The 22,207-nt window shown below is 45.0% G+C and overlaps 1 protein-coding gene across 3 annotated transcripts in view; it reads right to left on the reverse strand.

Annotated features, from left to right (window-relative positions):
- The window catches only part of VWC2 (von Willebrand factor C domain containing 2), a 117,259-nt gene that overhangs the window by 30,006 nt on the left and 65,046 nt on the right, over positions 1–22,207 (reverse strand). Inside the window, exon 4 of one of the 3 annotated variants that reach the window (XM_073332730.1) lies at positions 2,125–2,394. The exons of the other annotated variants lie outside the window; for them this stretch is intronic. Coding sequence (XP_073188831.1) covers positions 2,387–2,394 — 8 coding nt within the window. The 3' untranslated portion in view covers positions 2,125–2,386. Of the gene's footprint in view, positions 1–2,124; positions 2,395–22,207 lie in introns of those variants that run through there. 3 annotated transcript variants of the gene reach the window in all.

A 22,207-nucleotide genomic window follows, 5' to 3' on the forward strand; every position in this document is an offset into this window, starting at 1 on the left:
CCCCCAAAATACTTCCCAAAACCTTGCACCCCACTTCCTGGACAAGGTTTGGTAAAAAGCCTCACCAATTTGCCTAGGTGACTACAGACCCAGACCCTTGGATCTTAAGAACAATGAACAATCCTCCCAACACTTGCACCCCCCCTTTCTTGGGAAATGTTGGATAAAAAGCCTCACCAATTTGCCTAGGTGACCACAGACCCAAACCCTTGGATCGGAGAACAATGAAAAAGCATTCAGTTTTCTTACAAGAAGACTTTTAATAAAAATAGAAGTAAATAGAAATAAAGAAATTCCCCCTGTAAAATCAGGATGGTAGATATCTTACAGGGTAATTAGATTCAAAAACATCGAGAACCCCTCTAGGCAAAACCTTAAGTTACAAAAAAGATACACAGACAGAAATAGTTATTCTATTCAGCACAATTCTTTTCTCAGCCATTTAAAGAAATCATAATCTAACACATACCTAGCTACATTACTTACTAAAAGTTCTAAGACTCCATTCCTGGTCTATCCCCGGCAGAAACCAGCATATAGACAGACACACAGACCCTCTGTTTCTCTCCCTCCTCCCAGCTTTTGAAAGTATCTTGTCTCCTCATTGGTCATTTTGGTCAGGTGCCAGCGAGGTTACCTTTAGCTTCTTAACCCTTTACAGGTGAGAGGAGCTTTCCCCTGGCCAGGAGGGATTTCAAAGGGGTTTACCCTTTCCTTTATATTTATGACACGCCCCCCAAATCTCAGCTAGGGTGAAACACTGGCTGGGATTTCTTCCTGGAGCTCTAGGAAAAACAGAGTTAATAAGACACATGCATCTCTAAATATACTACCAAGTACATAAAGACTAACAATATTTTCCACATCTCAAGGACGATTTTAACCAGTTGATTCTGGGAAACTTTCACGGGAGAGTGCATCAGCCACTTTGTCAGAAGCTCCTGAGATGTGTTGGATGTCAAAATCAAAATCTTGGAGAGCTAAACTCCACCGAAGAAGTTTTTTGTTAGTTTCCTTGACGGTGTGAAGCCACTTCAGTGCAGCATGGTCGGTTTGCAGGTGGAAACGCCGTCCCCAAACATATGGGCGTAGCTTTTCCGGAGCGTAGACAATGGCGTAACATTCTTTTTCAGTGACTGACCAGTTGCTTTCCCTCTCAGACAGTTTTTTGCTGAGAAACACTACAGGGTGGAATTCTTGATCAGGTCCTTTCTGCATTAAAACTGCTCCCACACCACGCTCGGACGCATCTGTGGTTACTAGGAATGGTTTGTCAAAGTCTGGGGCCCTTAGTACAGGGTCAGACATGAGTGTCGCTTTAAGCTTGTTAAAGGCCTTCTGACACTTTTCGGGCCACTGAACAGCATTTGGCTGTTTCTTTTTGGTTAGGTCTGTCAGTGTGGTAGCGATTTGGCTGTAGTGCGGTACAAATCGTCTGTAATAACCGGCCAAGCCTAAGAAGGATTGAACCTGTTTCTTTGACTTTGGGACAGGCCACTTTTGGATAGCATCCACTTTGGCCTGTAGGGGCTGATAGTTCCTTGACCCACCTGGTGTCCAAGGTAAGTCACTCTGTTTAGGCCTATTTGACACTTCTTAGCCTTAACAGTTAGTCCTGCCTCCCTTATGCGCTCAAGGACTTTTTGTAGATGTTCCAGGTGTTCTGCCCAGGAATCTGAAAATATGGCCACATCATCAAGGTAGGCGACTGCATATTCTCCTAATCCCGCTAGGAGACCATCTACAAGTTTTTGGAAAGTGGCGGGTGCATTTCGCAGCCCGAAAGGGGGTACATTAAATTCATACAGCCCGAGATGTGTGATGAAGGCTGACCTTTCCTTGGCAGATTCATCTAGTGGTACCTGCCAGTACCCCTTGGTTAAGTCCAAGATAGAGATGAACTGGGCCCGTCCCAGTTTCTCTAATAGTTCATCTGTGCGTGGCATTGGATAGTTGTCCGGGCGAGTTACAGCATTTAGCTTACGGTAGTCCACGCAAAAACATATTTCCCCATCTGGTTTGGGAACTAGAACCACTGGAGATGCCCATGCACTTTCAGAGAGGCGGATTACCCCCATCTGTAGCATATCCTGGATCTCCCATTCTATAGCAGTTTTAGCTTGAGGAGACACCCGGTAAGGTTGGACCCTAATTGGGTGAGCATTACCTGTGTCAATGGAGTGGTATGCCCGTTCAGTCAGTCCTGGGGTGGCTGAGAACGTTGGCGCGTAGCTAGTGCACAGCTCCTGGATCTGCTGTCGCTGCATACGCCCAAGGGTCATGGAGAGGTTCACCTCTTCCACACCATCACCACATTTCCCTTCGTAGTAGACACCTTCGGGCCACTCAGCGTCGTCTCCTCCCTGGGCTGTAAACTGACAAACCTTTAATTCTCTGGAATAAAAGAGCTTTAGAGAATTAATATGGTACACCTTAGGCTTTCGGTTGGAGGTGGGGAATGCTATGAGATAATTAACAGATCCCAGGCGCTCCTGGACCGTGAATGGCCCTTCCCACGATGCTTCCATTTTATGGGTCTGGAGCGCCTTTAAGACCATGACCTGGTCTCCTACTTTGAAGGAACGCTCTCTGGCATGTTTATCATACCAGGCTTTTTGCTCTTTTTGAGCATCCTGTAAGTTTTCTCTAGCAAGGGCTAAAGAGGTTCGGAGGGTGTTTTGTAGGTTGGTTACAAAGTCCAGAATGTTAGTTCCTGGAGAAGGTGTAAATCCCTCCCATTGCTGCTTCACCAACTGCAATGGCCCCTTAACCTCACGGCCATATACAAGTTCAAATGGGGAAAACCCTAAACTGGGATGTGGTACAGCTCTGTAGGCAAAGAGCAACTGCTGCAACACTAGGTCCCAATCATTGGAGTGCTCATTTACGAATTTACGTATCATGGCCCCCAAAGTTCCAGTAAACTTCTCCACCATGCCATTTGTTTGATGGTGGTAAGGAGTGGCAACCAAGTGATTTACCCCATGAGCTTCCCAAAGGTTTTTCATAGTTCCTGCCAGGAAATTAGTCCCTGCATCGGTGAGGATGTCGGAGGGCCAACCTACCCTGGCAAAAATGTCTGCTAGTGCCTGGCACACACTTTTAGCCCTGGTGTTGCTTAGAGCTACTGCTTCCGGCCATCGGGTGGCAAAATCCATGAAAGTCAGTATGTACTGCTTTCCTCTGGCTGTCTTTTTCGGAAAAGGACCCAGAATATTCACAGCTACTCGCTGAAATGGAACTTCAATGATGGAGAGTGGCTGGAGAGGGGCTTTGACCTGGTCTTGGGGTTTTTCCACTCTTTGGCACGCCTCACAAGACTGGACATAGGTAGAAACATCCTTGCCCATTCCCTCCCAGTGGAATGACCCCCCCAAACGGTCTTTGGTCCTGTTCACCCCAGCATGGCCACTAGGGTGATCGTGGGCTAAGCTCAAGAGCTTGGCCCGGTATTTAGTTGGAACTACCAACTGTCTCTGAGGATACCAGTCTTCCTGGTGTCCACCAGAAAGAGTTTCCTTGTATAAAAGTCCTCTTTCTACAACAAACCTGGATCTATTAGAAGAGCTGAGAGGCGGTGGGTTGCTCCGTGCCGCCGTCCAAGCTCTCTGGAGGCTTTCATCTGCTTCCTGTTCGGTCTGGAACTGTTCCCTTGATGCTGGAGACATCAGTCTCTCATTGGATTGTGGACCTAGGCTTGGTCCCTCTGGAAGCGATATAGGGGATGGAGCTGTTTCTGTTGACTGTGAACCGCTCTCCGCTGGTGCACTATGTTGGGATTCAGGCTCTGGCTGAGCCTCTTGTGTAGGGTTATCGGCTGCTGCCAGTTCAGGTTCGGTGGGGCCCTCTGGTGTTGAGGTTGCAAGTACTGGATTCAGTGCTGACACGGGGTCTGGTGTTGGTTGTTCAGCTGGTTCCGGTTCTGGGACTGGATCCACTACTGCTGTTGCAGACATTGGCCTGGGGTCCGGGTCCATCACCTCTGACCGGGTCCTGATAGAAGTTTCCGGAACAGAGCTAGGCCTCACGGCTTGTTTAGCCTGGCTGCGGGTGACCGTTCCCACCCTCTTGGCCTGCTTCACATGATTGGCCAAGTCTTCCCCCAACAGCATGGGGATGGGATAATCATCATAGACTGCAAAAGTCCACATTCCTGACCAGCCCTCGTACTGGACAGGCAACTTGGCTGTAGGCAAATTGAAAGAGTTGGACTTGAAGGGTTGAATCGTCACTTGGATCTCTGGGTTGATTAAATTGGGGTCCACTAAGGAAGCATGGATAGCTGACACTTGTGCTCCGGTGTCCCTCCACACGGTGACCTTCTTCCCGCCCACACTCACAGTTTCCCTCCGCTCCAAGGGTATCTGGGAGGTATCTGAGTCTGTGGACCTCTGGTGTGATTCCGGTGCAATGAACTGTAATCTGTTGGGGTTCTTGGGGCAGTTGGCCTTTACATGCCCCAGCTCGTTACATTTAAAACATCGTCCAGCTGACGGGTCACTGGGGCAAGGAGGGTTGCTGGAGAACGGGGTGGTGGGACGATAAGGGGTCTGGAGGGTTCTTTGGGAGGTAGGTGGGGCTTTGGGCGGCCCCCGGTAATAGGGTGTGGTCTGGGGTTGTCCCTTCTGGTCTCCGCTCCAACTGCGACCAGTTTTCTTCTTCTCTGCCACCTCCACCCATCTGGCTCCAATCTCTCCTGCCTCGATTACAGTTTTGGGCTTCCCATCTAGCATGTATCTTTCTATTTCCTCAGGAACACCCTCTAAGAATTGTTCCATTTGCATTAGGAAGGGCAAATTTACTGGAGATTCAACACTTGCTCCTGATATCCAGGCATCCCAATGTTTCACAATGTGGTAGGCATGTCGGGTAAATGACACGTCTGGTTTCCACCTTAGGGCTGTGAACCTCCGAGGAGACTGCTCGGGTGTTATCCCCATTCTGACTCTCGCCTTGGATTTAAACAGTTCATACTTGTTCATGTGTTCTTTAGGCATTTCAGCTGCCACCTCAGCTAAGGGTCCACTGAGCTGCGGCCTCAGCTCTACCATGTATTGGTCAGTAGAGATGTTGTACCCAAGGCAGACCCTTTCGAAGTTTTCTAAGAAGGCCTCAGTATCATCACCTGCCTTGTAGGTGGGGAACTTTCTGGGATGGGAAGTGGTACCTGCAGAAGGATTACTAGGGTTTGTTGGGATATTCTGCTGAGCCTTTATCTTCTCCATCTCCTCCACATACTTCCTCTCTTTTTCCTTCTCCTCCTCCACATGCTTCCTCTCTTTTTCCTTCTCCTCCTCCACATGCTTCCTTGCCTCCATTTCCCTCTTGTGGGCAGCCTCCTGTACCTCCTTCTTCAGCCGCATGAGTTCTATCTGTCTTTCATGTTCCCTTTGTTTTTCCTCAGCCTGAAATTTGGCTAATTCCAGCTGTAGTCGAGCCGCGGATTTTGTCATTCTAACCTCTCTGTTTTTAACTAACTTTACACCCGAGGTTTAGAAATAAACAAAACTTGGCTGTAAAATTTTGCTGTGCTGGAATAGAATACCTATTCTCTGATAGTGATTGTCAGCCTACAGAAAAAGACAATTCCCTTGTCTCTGCTCTGGGCCTAAATTAAAGCAAAAAACCTCCAACTACTTTGAAACCTGCTTACCCAGCCCAAAGAAAAAGCAAATGGGTAGAACACACACCCCCTATTTACTTTTAGGAAGAAAAGAAAAAAAAACTCTGGGTTGGAAGACTGTGAATTTCCCTGCAGGAGTTAAGTACCCTGCCTCCAGGCAAAGAAAACCTGCAATTCACAAAGATAATCCCCTTTTGTCTCTGCTTGGCCACAAAGCAGAGAAAAAACAAGCTGCTTTCAGTTTCAGCTGCTTTCTGGACTTCCTTTCCAAAGGAAAAAAAAATTTCCTTTTTAAAATCTGTATTTCTAGTTCAAAAAATCTCAACTGGATCTCAAAATGATTTCAGGTTAATCCCACCACTATGCCACCATGTCAAGGTTCCTCCCCCACTCTGAACTCTAGGGTACAGATGTGGGGACCTGCATGAAAAACCTCCTAAGCTTATCTTTACCAGCTTAGGTCAAAACTTCCCCAAGGTACAAAATATTCCACCCGTCGTCCTTGGATTGGCCGCTACCACCACCAAACTAATACTGGCTACTGGGGAAGAGCTGTTTGGATGAGTCTTTCCCCCCAAAATACTTCCCAAAACCTTGTACCCCACTTCCTGGACAAGGTTTGGTAAAAAGCCTCACCAATTTGCCTAGGTGACCACAGACCCAAACCCTTGGATCTGAGAACAATGAAAAAGCATTCAGTTTTCTTACAAGAAGACTTTTAATAAAAATAGAAGTAAATAGAAATAAAGAAATTCCCCCTGTAAAATCAGGATGGTAGATATCTTACAGGGTAATTAGATTCAAAAACATAGAGAACCCCTCTAGGCAAAACCTTAAGTTACAAAAAAGATACACAGACAGAAATAGTTATTCTATTCAGCACAATTCTTTTCTCAGCCATTTAAAGAAATCATAATCTAACACATACCTAGCTAGCTTACTTACTAAAAGTTCTAAGACTCCATTCCTGGTCTATCCCCGGCAGAAACCAGCATATAGACAAACACACAGACCCTCTGTTTCTCTCCCTCCTCCCAGCTTTTGAAAGTATCTTGTCTCCTCATTGGTCATTTTGGTCAGGTGCCAGCGAGGTTACCTTTAGCTTCTTAACCCTTTACAGGTGAGAGGAGCTTTCCCCTGGCCAGGAGGGATTTCAAAGGGGTTTACCCTTCCCTTTATATTTATGACAAGTGTATGGGCATGTGAGAACTTTTCCAAATATATCTGAGTGAACTGGATTCATTTACACTGAAAACAGACCATAAACCACTTGTAACCCTTGTATCAGTGGAGAAAACCTGATCAAGTACCTCTGAGATGCCAGTGTCTATTGCTAAAGTTAATGGGATTGAACCCAATTGCAAAATATGTTCCTGGGAAAAATCAGGTAGTAACAGACACTCTGTCACAGAGCCCAGTATCACACTCAACTACCCATGAGCTTGAAGGTAATGTAAAAGCATATGTAGATGCTGTGGACAGTGTGACAGGGTCAGGCCAGATGGCTACAGGAGAGTGATAGAAGGCAGATATATTAGCCCCAGGTTAAGTAGGTCCCTTTTCCCTGGGTACGGTAACAGGGAAGGTTCCAGAACAATCAGGAACTTTCTAGAAACTATTAAGGCAAACAGGCAGATTAGAACACCTGCAGCCAATCAAGAAGCTGCTAGAATCAATTAAGGCAGGCTAATCAGGGCACCTGGGTTTAAAAAAGGAGCTCACTTCAGTTTGTGGTGCATGCGAGGATCTGGGAGCAAGAAGCGCAAGAAGCTGAGTGTGAGAAGGTGTACTACTGGAAGACTGAAGTGCAAGCATTATCAGACATCAGGAGGAAGGTCCTGTGGTGAGAATAAAGAAGGTGTTGGGAGGAGGCAATGGGGTAGTAGCCCAGGGAGTTGTAGCTGCCATGCAGCTGTTACAGGAGCCACTGTAGACAGCTGCAATTCACAGGGCCCTGGGCTGGAACCCAGAGTAGAGGGCGGGCCCGGGTTCCCCCCATTCCCCCCAACTCCCTACTTGATACCGGAGGAACTGAACTGGACTGTGGTTTCCACCAGAGGGGAAGGTCTCTGGCCTGTTCTCCGATCCACTAGGTGGATCAGCAGAGACTGCAGGGATTGTTCTTCCTTTCCCCATGCTGGCCAGTGATGAGGCTAACAATGAATGGCAGATTTGAACCACGAAAGTGGCTAAACTGAGGGCTGCCGTAAACCTCTGAGGCAAGAAAAGCTGCCAATAAGCACAGGACCCACCAAGGCAGAGGAGGAACTCTATCACAACACATACAGACCAGTGTCAGAGAAGAGACTACACCAGCCACAAAAAGCAATCTTGACAAACTTGGTAGCTCTAGCTTACATTAGGGACGGCTGGCCCAAGTATCTAAAGGACACTAAGGAAGTGACAAGAGACTACTTTGCAGTGTATGGACAATTAAGCAAGTCAAATGGACTCAGACATAAAGGTAATTGCATTGTAATTCCAAATTAAATGAGAGGAGAAATCTTAAACCTCACCCGTTGAAGGACATCAAGAAATTAACTAAATGTCATGAATGGGCCAACCAGTCAGTACGGTGTCCGTACATCAGCAAGGACGTAAAGTTCTTCTGCATGTGAATACTGCAGAACTATCAAAGCAATACAACACAAAGAACATTTAATAACAAGTCTATCAGACAGACCTTGGAAGAGACTAGCTGCAGATTTATGCAAATTCAGAGGACATCATTATCTGGTGACCATGGACTATTTTTTCAGGAATACAGAAATAGTGTAATTGAAAGATATAACATGACAGTGTTATCAAGAAACTGAAATGCACTTTTGTTCACTGCAGCAGAATTTAAGTCATTTCAAATGAAATATGATCTTGGTCATATTAGTAGCAGTCCATTAGCTTGTGGTTAATATGGAGAGGGTGAGAGCGCTGTACAGACAGCCAAGAAAATCCTACAGCAGGAAGATCCATTCCTTGCTCTTCTGAGTTACAGATCAACACCAAGCACAAGTACTGGATATAGTTCCACACAACTCCTGATGGGAAGACAACTCAGAATTACCATTCCAACTTTGGAAAAGAATTTGTCTCCAAAGTGGACAGACATGAAGAGAATAGCCAAAAATTCAATTAAAAGGCTAAAAGAGCTTCAGGCTTTCACAACAGAAGTCACTCAATTAGATAACTGCTGGGTCCAGAACCTGGAGACTATGTTTATTTCAAATCGGATGAAGAAAAGGAATGGACAACTACAAGTTTCAAAGAAAACAAATTCAGCACCTAAATCATATGTGATCAAGACTGACAGCAGAGTTCATCAAAAACTGTCAATATCTGCAGTTTGTTCCGCAGAGAGAACAATGAACAGAGCATACTCTGCAGATGGTAGGTGCAGAACAAGAGGACAACTCAAGAATTCTAGACCAAAGATAGCCAGTTATTGCAACTAATGGATAGCCAATGAACCAAATTGTTATGCTTTTATGTCATGTAATTAGGAAACCAGTATGATTCAGAGATGCTTAACAGACTGATACATACTGAACTTCAAAGACATTGTGATAGTGTAAATTGTAGGAATGTAGAACTTAAACAGGAAAATGGAGTGTGAAATTGAATTATACTCAAAGTATCAGAGGGGTAGCCGTGTTAGTCTGTATCCATAAAAACAACGAGGAGTCCGGTGGCACCTTAAAGACTAACAGATTTGTTTGGGCATAAGCTTTTGTGGATAGAAACACACCACTACTTCAGATGCATGGAGTGAAAATTACAGATACAAGCATAAATATACTGGCACATAAAGCGAAGGGAGTTACAAGTGGAGAATCAATGATGACAAAGCCAATTCAGTCAGGATGGATGTAATTCACTCCCAATAATTGAGGAGGAAGTGTCAATACCAAGGAGAGGGGAAATTGCTTTTGTAGTGAGCCAGCCACTCCCAGTCTCTATTCAAGCCCAAATTAATCGTGGTAAATTTGCAAATGAACTGTAGCTCTGTAGTTTCTCTGTGAAGTCTGTTTTTGAAGGTTTTTTTTTGATTGAAGGATGGCTACTTTTAAATCTGTTATTGAATGTCCAGGGAGACTGAAGTGTTCTCCTACTGTCTTTTGTATGTTACCATTCCTGATGTCTGTGTGTGTCCATTTATTCTTTTACATACAGACTATCCAGTTTGGCCAATGTACATGGCAGAGGGGCATTGCTGGCACATGATGGCATATATCACATTAGTAGATGTGCAGGTGAATGAGCCCCTGATGTGTTTCTGATGTGGTTGGGTCCTCTGACGGTGTTGCTAGAGTAGATATGGGGACAGAGTAGGCAATGGGGTTTGTTACAGGGATTGGTTCCTGGGTTAGTGTTTCTGTGGTGTAGTGTGGTGTATAGTTGCTGGTGAGTATTTGCTTCAGGTTGGGGGGCTGTCTGTAAGTGAGCACTGGCCTGCCTCCCACGGTCTGTGAGAGCGAGTGATCATTTTTCAGGATACGCTGTAGATCATTAATGTACTGGATAGGCTTTAGTTGGGGGCTGTACGTGATGGCCAGTGGTGTTCTGTTATTTTCCTTGTTGGGCCTGTCTTATAGTAAGTGACTTCTGGGTACCCATCTCGCTCTGTCAGTCTGTTTCCTCACTTCCCCAGGTGAGTATTGTAGTTTTAAGAACACCTGATAAAAATCTTATAGGTGTTTGTCTCTGTCTGAAGGATTGGAGCAAATGCAGATAACTAGAAATCTTAGGGCTTGGTTCTAGACAATGGATCATGTGATGTGTCCTGGATGGAAACTGGATGCATGTAGGTAAGTATAGCTGTCCTTAGGTTTCCAGTATAGGGTGGTGTTTATGTGACCATCACTTATTTGCACTGTAGTGTCCAGGAAGTGGATTTCTTGTGTTGACTGGTCCAGGCTGAGGTGGAAACTGTTGAAATTAACACCATTCATTTGGGCTTGAACAGGGACTGGGAGTGGCTGGCTCACTACAAAAGCCATTTTCCCTCTCTTGGTATTGAAACCTCCTCCTCAGTTATTGGGAGTGGACCACATCCACCCTTGTCATCATTGAATTATACTGTTCAGCCACTAGGCAGTGCTGTGTGTATACCACCTTATTTAAACAAACCTTAGCCACACCTGGTAGATCATGAAAAGATCTTATGATGAACACATGGTGTGTATGAACAAGTTCTGTAGCCAGTCCATATCTGGAGCAGAAGTCCATGATGGATTATGTAGCCCAAAGATTACTTCATCCTCCAGCTGCCAAACAAGCAACAATTGCAGGATGAAGAGTGAACCTCCTCAATGATAATCAGTTTGTTTCCTCTTCCACTTGCTTTTATGGCCTAAACATTGAACTAGAAACCTCAACTTTCCTATTTGAATCTACAAAGTGAGGGTTACTTTATGGAATCACTTCTGCAGAGTGAACAGATGCAGAGAAAGTTTGACAGGTTGACCAAGTATAGGGACTATTAATGTACGCAAGGCTGGGAACTCCTTTGCACAAGCTTTTCCCCCTAGAAAGCTCCACAATGCATAGACAGTTTCATTTGTTCTTTTCTGGCTTTCACTGCTGACTGCCTGTTCCCAGGTAAACCTGCCACAGACCCAATGGCTGCAACCCTTCACAATTTGCGTGGTTCAGAAGACCAGAGATATATTCTGCTGGAATGGGCCCATAAATTTTTCCATGAACTCCCTGATCTTTACTGCAGTGTGGTCTGACTTTCTTGTTTGCTGAAAGCTAGTGAGTTGATACAGAATTGATTTTCTGTAATGGTGGTTGTGGCTAAACCTCACAGTCAGCTCCTGTTTTAGAGCAACCAGTTAATGCCATCTACTGCTGCAAAGTTGCAAGGGAGGAGATGATCTGCATCAGGGAATTCTCTCACTGCAATAAAGGGTTGAACTTGGCAGGGGATTTGATTACATCTGTACAGCATCACCACAATCTTTCTAAACAAGAAATTTTAGGTTGGGGGGGAGGAGGAATATCCATTGATCCATTAAAGCACAAAAAATAAGATTGAAAATTTTGTTCATCATGAAATCTCATTTGAAGGTATTTCACATGAACATTAATCATTTATGAACAATGAAAGTCCACAATAAAAACAGTGACAGCGTCAGAGTGATTAAACAATTCCCCCGTCTTCCTGCCAGCAACCCTTACAAATAAATTCCTGGCGCTACATTCTACTCTTTTACAATGCAAGAAAAGCTAAGCTGAAGGCAAGATTTGACCCATTACATATTTAGGAATATACAGTAATGGAGTATCTGGTGCTCTGAATGCCCTGCATCAGAAGTATGACATGCATAAGCCTAGAGGAGCTATAGATGAATACAAAGCTTTCTTTGACCTATGCCTAATTAAATTAACATACAACAATATAAAGAAAAGCTGTCACCATCTGCTTCAGTCTCCACAGTCTTTTTGCTACTGGTTTGTCAACAGGATTCTCAGACAGCCATAAAATAATTTTTAAGTGTGTACACTTGAACACAAAGACCTACCAGTCAGAGTTAAGAGGGCTAAACACAGAACAGCCTCAAATGTGCCTTGATATGTACCAGGTGTCTCTCTAGTAAGGCTGGTTGAAAAATATAAATTAATTTGTTACAAAAATATTATTTCCATTCTAATGAAAAAATCTAAACAAAATCTTTTTATTCTGTATCTCCCCCCATTTTACTTTTGGAGACTTTTTGTCCCTCTGACTCCTTTTCTATCCCATTTTTACTTCCCCTAAACCTCTTTTTCACTTTTACTCCTCTTTCCTTCGCCCCGCCCCCATTATCTGGAGGTGGGGGGAGTAAAAAAGGGAGAGAAAGTAGCAAGAAAACTGCAACTTTGGAGTTTTGAAAACTGCAATGAAACAAAAAAATCTGGTATGAAATGAAAAGGCGTTAGTTTATTTTGAAAAGCCTGTTTTAATTGAAAAAAGTTTGGATAATTATGTTTTACTAACCCTACTTCCTAGATATCATTTACTGATTATACATAATTATCCAAACTTTTTTCAATTAAAACAGGTTTTCAAAATAAACTAACGACTTTTCATTTCATACCAGATTTTCTCATTTCATTGCAGTTTTTAAAACTCCAAAGTTGCAGTTTTCTTGCTACTTTCTCTCCCTTTTTTACTCCCCCCGCCACTGGATAATATATCTATATATAGATCTATATCACCTTTCGCATGCCTCAGAGCACTTTTACAGTCTCTAAAGTGAGTATAAACCCACAGAGATTATTTCATCCAGGAATGCAATGCAGCTGATTCTAGGGTAGAACAAGGCAGCTATAGTGATAACCACCATCACAAACAGTTTAGGGAAAATGTAATCACCCAAGATAGAATTTGTCCAGAGTACTTTTGGGCAGACTCACCAAGAACTGTTATGAAAACTTAGGGACAAAATGGACCTACATCTCAGGTAAAAAAGGAACCTCCAGCCCCACAATGCCATTTTGGTGCATTGGTTGAGAGGGAAGGAGCAGCTCCCATAGAATCTCCAACATTACTTTCTGCATCACCTTAATTTATCCTTGGTGACGTCCCACTCAAGTGCACACCAAATCCCTACTTCACTTGTGAGATCTAATGAGATTGCTCTATGAAGGGGACTGGGCAGCCCATTCATTTGAATGAACCTTGTGTTTGAAACTGCTCCTAGGACCATAAATGCAATACTGTCACAGAGCAGTGAAATAGATAATAAATATTAAATGACTTTGGTTAATAACATTCTAATTTAAATGGTTCCAACGAGGCATCTCATTGAGGTAAGTATAGTGGTAGTAGCCTCAGAACATTTGCTGAGGCTAGCATTCTCTGGCTGAATTTCAATCTGTGCAAGACTACCTTTAGAGTGCAATATTGTGATGGTTTCAACAGGGAGGTCAGTCTTTGCAAAAAAGTGAGTGATCTATATTTTTTAAAATAAACTATTAGCAAAAATTGTGGAAAGACCTGTCATTATCTACTGGCCTTAAACATTTAAAATATATAGGCCAATGTTTACAAACCTTGGGGTCTAAAGCGACTGCATTGGTATTTGTGGGTGCCCAGTATCTCTATAACATTTTTATTGAGCTGTCTAAATATGCATTTAAGAGCTGAAGATAGTCGCTGTAGCTTGAAACTTTTAGCCATAATCATAGAATCATAGAATATCAGGGTTGGAAGGGACCCCAGAAGGTCATCTAGTCCAACCCCCTGCTCAAAGCAGGACCAATTCCCAGTTAAATCATCCCAGCCAGGGCTTTGTCAAGCCTGACCTTAAAAACCTCTAAGGAAGGAGATTCTACCACCTCCCTAGGTAACGCATTCCAGTGTTTCACCACCCTCTTAGTGAAAAAGTTTTTCCTAATATCCAATCTAAACCTTCCCCACTGCAACTTGAGACCATTACTCCTCGTTCTGTCATCTGCTACCATTGAGAACAGTCTAGAGCCATCCTCTTTGGAACCCCCTTTCAGGTAGTTGAAAGCAGCTATCAAATCCCCCCTCATTCTTCTCTTCTGCAGGCTAAACAATCCCAGCTCCCTCAGCCTCTCCTCATAACTCATGTGTTCCAGTCCCCTAATCATTTTTGTTGCCCTTCCCTGGACTCTCTCCAATTTATCCACATCCTTCTTGTAGTGTGGGGCCCAAAACTGGACACAGTACTCCAGATGAGGCCTCACCAATGTCGAATAGAGGGGAACGATCACGTCCCTCGATCTGCTCGCTATGCCCCTACTTATACATCCCAAAATGCCATTGGCCTTCTTGGCAAAAAGGGCACACTGCTGACTCATATCCAGCTTCTCGTCCACTGTCACCCCTAGGTCCTTTTCCGCAGAACTGCTGCCTAGCCATTCGGTCCCTAGTCTGTAGCTGTGCATTGGGTTCTTCCGTCCTAAGTGCAGGACCCTGCACTTATCCTTATTGAACCTCATCAGATTTCTTTTGGCCCAATCCTCCAATTTGTCTAGGTCTTTCTGTATCCTATCCCTCCCCTCCAGCGTATCTACCACTCCTCCCAGTTTAGTATCATCCGCAAATTTGCTGAGAGTGCAATCCACACCGTCCTCCAGATCATTTATGAAGATATTGAACAAAACCGGCCCCAGGACCAACCCTTGGGGTACTCCACTTGATACCGGCTGCCAACTAGATATGGAGCCATTGATCACTACCCGTTGAGCCAGACAATCTAGCCAGCTTTCTACCCACCTTGTAGTGCATTCATCCAGCCCATACTTCCTTAACTTGCTGACAAGAATACTGTGGGAGACAGTGTCAAAAGCTTTGCTAAAGTCAAGAAACAATACATCCACTGCTTTCCCTTCATCCACAGAACCAGTAATCTCATCATAAAAGGCAATTAGATTAGTCAGGCATGACCTTCCCTTGGTGAATCCATGCTGGCTGTTCCTGATCACTTTCCTCTCATGCAAGTGCTTCAGGATTGATTCTTTGAGGACCTGCTCCATGATTTTTCCAGGGACTGAAGTGAGGCTGACTGGCCTGTAGTTCCCAGGATCCTCCTTCTTCCCTTTTTTAAAGATTGGCACTACATTAGCCTTTTTCCAGTCATCCGGGACTTCCCCGGTTCGCCACGAGTTTTCAAAGATAATGGCCAATGGCTCTGCAATCACAGCCGCCAATTCCTTCAGCACTCTCGGATGCAACTCGTCCGGCCCCATGGACTTGTGCACGTCCAGCTTTTCTAAATAGTCCCTAACCACCTCTATCTCCACAGAGGGCTGGCCATCTCTTCCCCATTTTGTGATGCCCAGCGCAGCAGTCTGGGAGCTGACCTTGTTAGTGAAAACAGAGGCAAAAAAAGCATTGAGTACATTAGCTTTTTCCACATCCTCTGTCACTAGGTTGCCTCCCTCATTCAGTAAGGGGCCCACACATTCCTTGGCTTTCTTCCTGTTGCCAACATACCTGAAGAAACCCTTCTTGTTACTCTTGACATCTCTGGCTAGCTGCAGCTCCAGGTGCGATTTGGCCCTCCTGATAACATTCCTACATGCCCGAGCAATATTTTTATACTCTTCCCTAGTCATATGTCCAACCTTCCACTTCTTGTAAGCTTCTTTTTTATGTTTATAACTTTTAATACACACATTTAAGTTGTATATATTATGGGTTCTTTTTAGAACACCTTGCTAGTTGCATTGAACTGAATTCAGAAACACTTTTAGAGTGTGTGTGTGTGTGTCTACGTACCAATCAAAAAAACCCCATGACATTGAGTTCCAGAGCCCAAGTCAGCTTACCCAGGCTACAGAGCTAAAAATAGCAGTGTAGACGCTTGAGCTGGAACCCAGGCACTGAGCCCCTCCCATCTTGTGGGTTTTCATAGCCCAGGCTCCATCCCGAGCCTGAACATCTACACTGCTTTAACCCTGGAGCCCAAGCCCCACAAGCTTGAATCAACTGACCCAGGCTCTGCGATTCAGTGCCAGGCGTCTTTTATTGCTGTGTAGACAGACCATTAGACTGAAATCCTGGCTCCACTAAAGAGTTTTGCTATTGACTTCAAACCAAGCCAAGATTTTAACCCCTAATTACAATATTTTTTGTTGTGTAATAGAACAGGGAAGTGAGGGAGAGGGAAGAGTTTATATTGGGAACAAAAGGCAATGTGATGATACCTGACACTACACAATCAAATTATATTCGCTACTAAACGCAGACAGTATTAATAATAATAAAAAAAAAAGTTAAGTGAAAGTGAGCAGTAATATATTTATTTTTAAAGCTCCTTGCTGGAGAGGAGCCCTGTCCCAGCAAAACCTAGGATGTTGACAGGAGTCTGCTCCAGCACACTCTGCTAGAACCACAGAAGGGGATGCCCTCTGACCTGCTGGCCACTAAGGAGACATCTACACTGCAGGTAAACACCTGGCTACGGGGCTGTTTAATATCAGCGTGGACATTCAGGCTCACACTGCAGCCTGAGCTCTGGCACCCTCCCATTTTGCAGGGTCCTAGAGCTTGGGCTCCAGTCTGAGCACAAACATCTACACCGCAATTAAACAGCCCTTTAGCTCAAGCCCAAGCCAACTAGTATGGGCCAGTTGCGGGCTTATACCTGCAGTGTAGACATACCCTTAGTCTCCTTCCTAACCACACTATTGTGGAGAGGAGTACTGATGATTCAGACCCCATCAAACAAGAGATCTACTCTGGAGAGCCTCTGCAGAGTAGGTCCTCACAAACGGGGCATTTCTCATGCATAGCATAGGAGGTGGGTGTGTAGGCGTGTGGGCCTCCTACCATATGTCTAAGCTGCAGCTGGGAGATGTGACTCCCAGCCTACTGCACTAGCTCAGCTTGACCTAGCACACTAAAAATAGTAGTATGGACATGGGAGCAGGACCGGGTGTTCTTCCTCTCCTACCATTTGAGAAAGACTGGGGCTACTAGTGCTGGATTACTGTGGTCCTCAGATCTGCAAAAGCTTCATCAGCTGCATCACTTCACTTTGTCTGGGCCTCTGGCCTTTACCAGACTCATCACAGGTAAAGTGGGAAATGAATCACCAAAATACCCCACTATTCACAGAAATGCTTTGACCTGTTTCTTCCAGATTGGTCGGGGCCAATTTTGTGTCACCACTAACTTGTTCAGTAGGGGTTTCGCTATGCTTCCTCCCACAATGTACCCAAGATATTTGGCTTCTGGTAACCCTACTGCACATTTGGATGGATTAGTGGTGAGACCTGGATTCCCCTGGGTATCCAGTACTTCTCCCACCTTTTCTAGATGCATCCCCCAGTTTTGGCTATGTATGGCCACATCATCCAGGGAAGTAGCGGCATACTTTGCATGTGGATAGAATAGATTATCAGTGAGTCTTTTGAAGGTTGCTGGAGTCCTACATAATCCAAAATGGAGGACAGCGTACTGGTATAAGCATTCTGGTTTAGAAAAGGTGGCCTTCTCCTTGACCTCCTTTGCCAGAGAGATTTGTCAATAACCTTTCGTCAGGTCAAGGGTTGACAAGAATTGTGCTTTTTCCAACTGGTCAATTAGCTCATCTATCCAAGGTACAGGGTAGGCATCAAACTGAAACACATTTAATTTTTGGAAGCTGTTGCAGAACTTTGTGGTACCATCTGGCTTAGATACCAGAATGATAAGGCTGAACCATTGACTATGGGACTCTTCAAGGACTCCCAGCTCCAACATCCTATTAATTTATGAGAGTCATCTCCTCTGTTTTAGCCTCCGGGATCCAACGTGATTTAACCGTCACCTTTACTCCTGAATCTGTGATGATGGGCTTCTGTGGTTCTGCCTGGCTTTTCCAGTAACGTATGGCTCTGCTCAATCATTTTGATCGTCTCTGTACATTGTTCAGCAGTCATTTCAGGTGATTTTTACCTGTTCATGAGGTTGATTTTCTTGGGTTGGTGTCTCTAGTGTGACATATAAGTTTCTCTGTCTTACCATGGCTTCACCATGTTGACTTGGTAGATTTGCTCCTGTTTTGGGGGATCAGGCTGTCAAATCTTATAGTCAGCCTCTCCAATGGATTCTATTACTTGAGCGGTCAATCTCCTGTGGTATTCCTACCTTAGAGAAAATTTGGATTAACTCCTTTGCTACCACCTTGGACACTGTTTCACACAGAGGTACCGTAGTCCAGAAACAGGAGCACACATTGATGACCTTGGGTCGACTTCTCCAAAGGGCCTATCAGGTGCATCGCTATTCTCTCAAATTGGTATGGGTATTAAAGGGTCCCTTAAATGAGGTCATGGGCCGTGCAATTGGCATTCCGGGCAGGAGGCTCAATAGCGTTGGACCTCCAAATAGACTCCTGGCCAAAAGAACCTTTGTAGGATTCCATCTAGGAATGTAGGGTTTTACCCACCCCTAAATGTCCCCCACACAAATAACTGTGGGCTAGGTCAAATACTAGCCTTCGGTGTTCTCAGGGTACCAGAAGTTGCTCCAGTTCTTCCTCCTATAGTTGGACTAGTCTAGATAATAGGTCTCTCTTCATCATGTAGTGCGATCCTGGGCCTTTGGTTTCCCCTCTACCAGGACCCTCTTCAACTCAACGACTTCTTTTCTAATGTTATAATTGAGAGGATCATTGGTTTGGTCCTGCCCAAAATTCTTACATGACAAACACAAAGGGAGCTATTTCTATATCACCCCCAGGATTGATCTCAGTGGAACTGGGCCTACTCTCAGGTTCGCCAACCTTCCAAGTTGCTTCCCTGCCTTCTGGACAAGACCGCTGACCCACGAGCACCACCTTTTGATTCTGAGCCAAGACTTTGGTCCCCAGTCCTTTATCTACCCTCTTTTCTTGCCTAGACTTCCAGGATTTCCCAGGTACAGAAACTAAGTCCTGAGCAATTCAGAAAAAATGAGAGAGGATGGCTATTTCCTGGGGCCATGGTATTGGCCCCAGGGTTACTACCTTCTTTTGACCCCTCCACCGGGAGTAGATTTCCAAATCCTGCAAAGTCTTGTCCAACAAGCACTAGGTATGGGAGTTTAGGAACCACTCCTGCAGTCACCCTTGTTGCGTTTCCCTAAACCTTTGTACAGGAATGGCTGGGTAGTACTTAACTTCTCCATGTACACAGGTTTTTCCACAAGTTGGCTGAGATAGCTGGTTCCACCCCCACCAGTTTCCCAGAGACCAGTGTGACTGCAATTCCTGAGTCTACTAATGCAATGGTCTCTATACCATTCATTCTAACTGACCACGTGTATCTATGTGGGGTCATAGCAACTCTGACAAGGTTGATTAGTCCACACAGATCTTCACAATCACCCAGACTGCACTGCATGGGTTCCTCAATGTTAGGACATGGAGCAGTTATGCTCTAGTTCTCACAAGCTTAACATCTACACACAGCCCGGCGTATCCCCCTGTTCTTTAGGCTATTGGGTCTCACCCCTCGGCCTTCTCTGTCTGGCTCCCCTAGTCCCTTTTAGGCCTCGGGCTGCTCTTTAGCAACCCTCCTCCCCAACACAGTCCTACCTGAACTTTTTGGAGTTCCAGGTTTTCAGGACTGGGACTGCCCTCTTGGTCCGGTGCATCTCTTCCCCAGTAATCTGAGAAAGCTCTCTGACCATTAACTGCATCTCCACAAAGGTGACCAAATCATCATTAGCAAGAGAGTCATTTTGGCCAACCTACCCTCATAGGTCTGGTTGTAGTCCTCATGAATCTGTCCAAAACCCAAGAGTTCTGTAACCATGGGTCGTGGAACTAAGCCACGTGGGTGTGAGATGGATCAGGTCGAACAGTTGGTACCTGGGCACTTTGTTCTCCTGGTACCTCCACTTGTAGAATCTCTGAGCCATTATTGCGGTGGGCATGACCAATCTTGCCAGGATCTCAGCTGTCAACTGGGATTAGTCTGTAGCAGCCTTTGCTGCCATGTCATAGTAGGCCTTCTGGGCCTCCCCACACAGGAAAGGAAACATGAGGAAATACACCTCAACATTATCCTCCATCATCATCTTTTGCAGGTAACTGCTGGCCCTCAGGGATTGTCCCCCATCGTGGCCAGATGCCAGAGCTGTCAGAGCTTTCAGTTGTTCCACTAACTCCTGTAGGGTGGTTCTGTCCTGAGCTGCCTGGTTCATCAGCAGTTGATTTTTCTCTTCTTGTACCCACAGATTCCTGCTTAGCAGCCATCTGGACTCTGGTTAGCCTCTCGTTGTGCCATTGTAATGAGGGTGCTGGTGCAGGCACATCATCCATTCTCAGGAGCAATCTATGTTGCTCCCAGGCTAATCCACTGCGTCAAATCCCACTCGTGACATCACATGGCAAAGCTCCTCTTTTGCCTCACTGGACTCAGCATTTCCCCCTCTGGCGGTGGGGACCTGGAATGAATCCGTCCCACCCCAGAAAGTTTTTATTCCTCACTCAGGTTTTATTTTTCAGTATTTACAAGGTGGGCCTTAAGGTAGGCCCAAGGAGTTCTCTTCAATCAAACAAAAAGAAACAAGTTCAAAACACAAAAAGGGAATACCTCTCCCTGCCCCCTCTCTGGAACATTGCTCTGGTATGCTGGCGTCTGGGTGCCAGTCCTTCCCCAAACAGTCTGTTAGTTCAGTTGCTTCCCCTATATGGAAGCAAAGCAATGCTTTTCCCCCCCAGCTGCCACTACCCCTGCTACAGCTTGTCTCATCTGTCCCCTCCGTCTCTTTCTCACCAGAAGATGGGTTTTTAAAGATCACAGACAGCCCTTAACTGGACTCCGGTGTCCCTAATTGACTTGAGGTAACCTCTTTTCAGGTCATGGGGAAAAGGGTCTTTCCCATTCTAAGACTGATATAGTTGCCTGCCACACTCCCTATCTGTGGCCCCACAGAGTCACAGGACCTCCTTGTCAACCTCCTCCTAGCCCTGGCCAAAACGGTCATCTACAAAACCAGGAAGAGGAGGTTGGCCAACGGGGGTTTCCTGCAACTGTGCGGCCTATTTCCACTCCTCAGTCCGTTCATGCATCCGGGCAGAGTTCCTCTGGGCAGCGTCCGCTGGCTCCCTTGACACCTTCAAGGAGCAGTGGGCGCTGTCTGGAATTCTCGGCTCGGTGTCCCCGTCAGGTTCCTTTCATTTAGCCCTGTGACCTCACTCCCATTCCTGTTATATCTTTAGCTGTCCCCCGCAATCATTTGGAATGCTTGACCTTTGGATCCTCCCCTTAGGCTGTGGGGAGGTCCTTTAGCAGTGGACAATTTCCTGGATCCCAGCAGGATCACACTGGTGGCTGTGTGGTCTGACTTTGTCACATACTGCACATACCTATCATAACCTTGATTTGATGTAAATCAGGCACGAAGCACGGGAGTACTGGCTCATTCTGTACAATTATTTGTTCTACTTAAACTCTTTCCTGCTAAGAAGTCACACTATAAACATGTCACTTAGAGTGGTGTTTATGGCAGTCTGCCCAACTTTCTGTTAATAAGAAAAAAATTATTAGTCTTTGGTGATATAACCTAGAGTTAGGGTTTTCTGTATAGCAGGGCAGGTGATAAAAGAAGAAAAACATTATGACAGCTAACAGATTTACAAATTTTCAAATTAATGAGTAGATGTCAGTTGGTATAGCAATTAGAAATTAAATCTCTTTGTACTACGTGATGTCAAATACCAACTACCTGTCAGTGTGTGTTCTCCAGATGGAGACCGAGTACTAGTGTGCCATAGAGCTACAAAAAATGGCTTCATTTTAACTGGAAATTGTTTAGAATATAGTAATAATAAATATTATTTGTATTACATTAGTGACTAGAGGCCACAAGCAAGACTGGGGTCTCATCACGCTAAACTCTGAAAACATAGTTCCTGCCAGAAGCAACTTACAGTCTAAACAGACAAGACAGACAAAGGGTGGGAGAAAGAAAGTTTTCTGTTGTCTTCATTGTACAGATGGGGAACTGAGGCACAGAGAGATTAAGTCACTTGCCTAAGGTCACAAGGGAAGTCTGTGGCAAAGTGAGGAACTGTATAAATGTGCACTAATAACAATTAGTGTAGCAAGTGAAGAATGGGCCATAGCCCAGATGGTATAAATCAGAGTGTTCCACTG

This window comes from Lepidochelys kempii, chromosome 2, assembly GCF_965140265.1.
Source record: "Lepidochelys kempii isolate rLepKem1 chromosome 2, rLepKem1.hap2, whole genome shotgun sequence".
NCBI lineage: Eukaryota > Metazoa > Chordata > Testudines > Cheloniidae > Lepidochelys > Lepidochelys kempii.